This window comes from Mandrillus leucophaeus, unplaced genomic scaffold (genome assembly GCF_000951045.1).
Source record: "Mandrillus leucophaeus isolate KB7577 unplaced genomic scaffold, Mleu.le_1.0 Scaffold653, whole genome shotgun sequence".
NCBI lineage: Eukaryota > Metazoa > Chordata > Mammalia > Primates > Cercopithecidae > Mandrillus > Mandrillus leucophaeus.
The window spans coordinates 447,573-453,239 of NW_012107064.1; the positions used below are offsets into that span (position 1 = coordinate 447,573).

Below are 5,667 nucleotides of genomic sequence, written 5' to 3' on the forward strand. Positions count from 1 at the left end.
AGAGCGAGACTCTGCCTCAAAAAAGATAATTATAAAAATAAAACTAAAAATAAAGAATGTAACTTATTCTATTGACTAGAGGGGGAACACAGCTGTCTTCGGTGCTGCCTTGGGAGAGTCATTTCCTACCTCGGGGCTTCCCGTTTACCTATGAAGGAAACGGACTGTCCATTCCCAAACTTCTGTGACTCCCGAGCTAATCAACCAGGGGTACCCCTGCCACACCCTCCCTGAGCCTGCACCACCAAGAGAACCAGGTGAAGCCTTCTCCCACTGCCCGAGGCTCAAAGAACAGAGAACTGATTCACGAACCCTCAGGGCCAGGGACCCTCAGAGAGAGGCCACCCTCCACCCAGGGCGTCTCTGGCCTCAGCGTGCTACAATAACCTGGGAGGTGTCAACCAAGCAGAGGCCTGGCCTCACCTCACCCTGTCCCTAGGACAGAGATGTGGCAGGTGGAGCCCTGGTCTGCTGAGATATAAGATCCAGCCAGAACCAGAGGAGTGGAGGGTCAGGAGCAGAACAAGCTCCCCTGACCGAGATGTCCCTTACAGTCATCCCATAAACAAGTCCCAGGTCCCCACCCTAAGCCAGGGCCTGGGGGCCCCAAAGAATAGGACACAGTCGCTGTGCTCAGGGAACTCAAGTTAGGGAAAGAATCGGACAGCCTGCAAGCAGAAGTCGCAATATTATTTCATCAATGTCATCCCTTTTGTGATGGGACACTCCTGTGGTGAGCAGGTTGGTGGAAGGTGAGGATTGTGGTTTTAAATCCCTTACGGGCGGTTAGCTTTCGCACAAAGGGAAAAAGCGTCCTCGCCAGAGACAGACTCCTATCTGCGACCACAGGCTGTCTGAGCCACAGAATGAACCCAAATGACAGTCACAAAGAGACCCCTCGGGCCAGGCACACCACACACACTGACCCCCAATCCCAACCACAGAAGGAACCCCACCCAGTCTGAGTTCCCAGGACAATCCCTCGCCTCTTTCTCCGTTCCCAGCTCTGACCTTGCGCTTGGGGTCTGGGCAGTAAAGTCACAGGCTGGGAAATTCCTGCGCTGAGCTCAGAGAGGAGAAGGACAGAACACAGGGGAGGAGGAGGGAGGGCCATCTCCTGACTGCAGCTGCTGAGTTTTCCCTGAGGCTGCTCTGCTCCGGGCCTGCCTGAGGCCCCTCCCGCCAGCCTTCATGGGAGAGCACAGCAGGGGCAGGCACCCGGTGGATGCTCATAAATCATTTTTTGAAAGAATGTGTTAAAAATAATCCCTGCTGTGGTCCAGATTCCTGAGCACCCCTGCCTCACTCCCTCTGCTCCACATTTCCTCGCACTCCAGGCTCCCCACCTCACAAGTACCGTCTACACCCTCTGACTCTCACCATCGCCACCCATTCCTCAACACACAGCTGTCTGCTGTTCACCCCACCCCTCCCAGGGCTGGTCTGAGTTACATCCCCAGCAACTGCCAGGCCACGGGGCGCAGTGGCCACTGTGCACTCTGCACCATACTTGGCCTCTCCGCAGCAGCTGACACCGCTGCCAGTCCCACTGCCACGAAATGCTCCTCTCTCCACGTCTTGGCCCAGCCTCCTCTGCAGAGACCCCAGCACCAGCCTTTACCTGGGGGGTTCCCTCGAGGTGCTGCCCCAGGAACCTCTCTTCTCGCTCCATCCTCTCCCTGGAGAGCTCCCTCATCCCAAAGCTTCCATTCCCTTCTCTAGGAGAAGGGCTCCCAGATTTTTACCTCCAGCCCAGAATGTTCTTCTGAGCCTCAGGCATATCCAACTGAGAGGTGACCCCTCGACAAGGTGTGGTGGCTCGCACCTGTAATCCCAGCACTTTGGGAGGTCAAGGTGGGAGGATGGCTTGAACCCAAGAATCTGAGAGCAGCCTGGGCAACACAGCAAGACCTCATCTCTACAGAAAATGTTTAAATTAGCTGGGCTTGGTGGCACGTGCCTATATTCCCAGCTACTCGGGAGGCTAAGATGGGAGGATCCCTTGAGCCCAGGAGAGGGAGGTTGCAGTGACCTAGGAACGAACCACTCTCCTCCAGGCTGAGTGACAGAGCACGACCCTGTCCCTTAAAAAGTTGTTTTTAATCTAAAAGAAGAAGAATTGAATCCTAACCCTCCCTCCTGCAACAACGTTTATCTCAGAGAATGGTTGTCCCACGTCTCTAGTGCTTACAAACCTGGGAGCCATTCTCGCCGCCTCCTTCTCCCCAAATCTCCCATCTCATCAATTTACCACCTGCAAAATCTGAGCTCCAACCACTTCCAAACCACCCCACCAGCCCCTCCAAGTCAGTCTTCCGTCCTCTCCCCTGGATCCTGCAACGGCCTCGGCTCATCCCCTCTCCACTCTGTTCCCTGCCACGCATTCGCCATATGACGCTGGGTGATTTTCCAAAAGTCTCATCTTAATCCTCTGGGTAACATCATCAATGACTCCAGTGCTCTTAACTAGGAATAAACTCTAAAATCTTCAGCAAAATGCCCAAGCGTCTGCTTGATCTGGTCCCTGCCTATACGCCCAGCCTCTCCAGCGCAAACTCTGGCTTCACCAGCCAGTCTCATCTCCTTCCCGTTCCTCTTGGTGCCGCCTTCTCTCTCTCGACTGCCTGAGGGCATGTGCAGAGGTCCACAGCAGTGCTTCTCAAGCTGCTGTGTGTATACAAATCACCGTGAAATGACGGTAAAATGCTGACTCTGGGCCGGGCGTGGTGGCTCACGCCTGTAATCCCAGCACTTTGGGAGGCCGAGGGAGGCGGATCACAAGGTCAAGAGATCGAAACCATCCTGGCCAACATGGTGAAACCCCGTCTCCACTAAAAATACAAAAATTAGCCGGGCGTGGTGGTGGCCGCCTGTAATCCCAGCTACTCGGGAGGCTGAGGCAGGAGAATCGCTTGAACCCAGGAGGCAGAGGTTGCAGTGAGCCAAGATCGCGCCACTGCACTCTGGCCCGGTGACAGAGCAAGGCTCCATCTCAAAAAATAAAAATAAAAAAATTAAAAGCTGACTCTGATTCAGTGGTGGAACCTGACATTCCGCATTTCTAAGGGGCTCGTAAATAATGCAGGTGTTGCTGGTCCCTTGGCCTCACTTTGAATAGCAAGAATCTAGAACACTCTCCTCCACTCGGACTCCACCTTAGCCTAACTAGCACGTATCCAATTTTCAGGGCTCAGCCTAAACATCATTTCCTCACAAAAAGCCCTACGTAACCCTCTCCGAGACTAGGCTACAGTCCCCCCACCTCCTAACCTTACGTTCCCCCTGAGCTATGCTGTGCTTCTCCTTCAGAATATTCACCATGTTTAACTGTCCAGCCCTCATTCCTGACATTATTTTTCCATTTTTGGCTCCCTAGCTAGACTACAAGGTCTAGGAGAGCAGGGACCACAACGTCTGGTTTACTACAAGGTCCCCAGAACCCAGCACCGGGCCTGGCTGAGCATGAGCACATGTGGCAGAAAGCTGTGGGTCTTGCCTGCCCCGGATCCCTTTCCCCTTCTTCTCTTGACAACACTGCCATTTTCCTCTAGGACCCACCCCTGCAATTCTCAGTTCTTATGGTTTAGGCGGGTGGTCATGAGACCCAGGTCTGGCCAATCAGAGCCTTTCATCTCTCTGGTCACAGTGATTGGTTCAGGGACAAACACGTGACCTAAGCCAGCCAATGAGCTTCTTCCCTGGGACTTTGTTAGAACTACTGGGGAAAAAAAAATACTTTTCTTTGCACTGGACTTACTTCGCAGGTAGGAGCTGCTGTCACCATCTGGCCACCACAAAGGCAGCTTGACAGAGAATGAAACCAACACAGAAGAGAGAAGGAATGAGAATGATCTCGTGGATGCAGTCATGCCTGCCATCTATGCTTGCAATTGCAAAGGCAAAAAATTCCCTTTTATGTCTAAGCCAGAGTGAGTTATGTTTCTGTAACTTACAACCAAGAGTCCTAACTAATACAATATTCAAATAAATACTGGGTATTAAATGAATTAAATTAGTGCATGAGTAAGTGAAGTCAGCCAAGAGAATTCAGGGACTCCTCCTACGAGACTGTCAGAGTTCTCCCTGCAAACTCCTGCCATCCTTGAGGACAGAGACAAGCATCCCACAGCTACCTTTGTAGACCAAGGGGACACTTGGAATAGTGACAGGCTTCTTAGCATTACCCTGTGCAAAGGGCCAGGCTGGCACCTGGCTCAGATACCAACACTGAGCTGGGTGCTGGGGCAGACACTAGGCTAGTGAAGGTGGTCTGGCTTCCACTGCCCCCTGGGTACTGTACCCTGTCCTGCCCCCCAACCACTGCTGACCACTTAACCTACCCAGGGCAGGCTCTGGCTGCCCCTCAACACGTAGGCTCCTCGAGGCATACCGCGTGGCTGTGTGTGTGATGGGCATCAGATGCAGGACAACAACAGGAAGATGGATGGGTTTTATCTGCTTCCTATGGGTTGTCATCTTGCAAGAGATTAGGTTTAGGGAAGAGGAGGGGTGATGCAGAGCAGCGAGGAAGAGATGCCTGATGATCCCCTGTGAGCCACTCAGAGCACAGCCCCAGGATAGAGAGAGGAGCTGACCTAGATGTCCCCTTAGATGACTCAAGGGGCAGGTGACTTCTTCAGTGCTAGTCCTCACTCACCCCACAGAGTGCGAAGGAGGGAGGGAGGGAGGGAGGGAGGGAGAGGATGCCTGCCAGCCTACACAGAAACACTGGCTGAGCCAAAAGTCTTCTCTGAGGACCAGCTCAGGCCTGTGTGGCCATCCCACCAAGGCGTCAAACTGAAAAGAGATGGGGGAAGGTCATGGTGGCTACAGGGCACTGCACCCTCGGCTCCCGTCCAGGAGTGAGAAGGTCCTGGGCCTGGCAGCCTGGACTGTGGTCTCCCCAGGAAAACGGCTCACGAAGGAAGTGCTGATAGGAAAATAACTGCCGCCCCGACCCGAACCTCCAGCCAACCCCTCCACGGGTTCTGGTGCGAACAGGCCCAGCTCAGAAGGGCCAGCCAGAGGCAGACAGACCAGCATGCAGGCACCCTTCAAGTCCCAGGAGGGTGCCGGCCACAGCCCAGCCCCGGGCAGTCCTTTGGGGCAGCTGCCTTCTGTCCCCCGACTTCCTCCTGGCTGGGCCCCTTGTTCCCAAACTCCACTACCAATTACCAAGAGTCCCGCCAACCCCATTTCAACCCCAGTCAATGTCCTCACCGCCCCTTGACACAGACACACTGAGTCTCCTGTCACACTTCCCCCCTCACTGGTGCTTAACTGGACGTCGCCTCCTCCGAGGGGTCGGGACACTCCACAGCCCCACTTCGACGGACGCTGCTGGGCCTGGAGCTGAAGCCACAGCAAGGCCTCACGACTTCCCCACACGCTCCCCTCCCTGCCTCCCTGAATCAAAGCCTCTTACCTTCATGGTGGGAGGAGCCGTGAGAGGAGGCGAGAGCGGCCGGTCTGGGAGGGTCACATCCGAGCTGTTGGCCAGCTCCTGCTTCCTGTGAAGAGGCCAAAAGAGGTGAGTGAGGACCTGCCTGCGCCTTCCCTTCTCTCCTCCAAGAGTGACTAGGCTCTGGGACACAGTTTAACATACAATGCAGGCCAGGCTGGGTGGCTCACGCCTGTAATCCCAGCACTTTGGGAGGTCAAGGCAGG

The 5,667-nt window shown here is 54.6% G+C and overlaps 1 protein-coding gene across 1 annotated transcript in view; it reads right to left on the reverse strand.

Annotated features, from left to right (window-relative positions):
- The window catches only part of RAP1GAP2 (RAP1 GTPase activating protein 2), a 327,595-nt gene that overhangs the window by 175,305 nt on the left and 146,623 nt on the right, over window positions 1–5,667 (reverse strand). Inside the window, exon 3 of the mRNA XM_012001219.1 lies at window positions 5,426–5,510. Coding sequence (XP_011856609.1) covers window positions 5,426–5,510 — 85 coding nt within the window. The remainder of the gene's footprint in view (window positions 1–5,425; window positions 5,511–5,667) is intronic.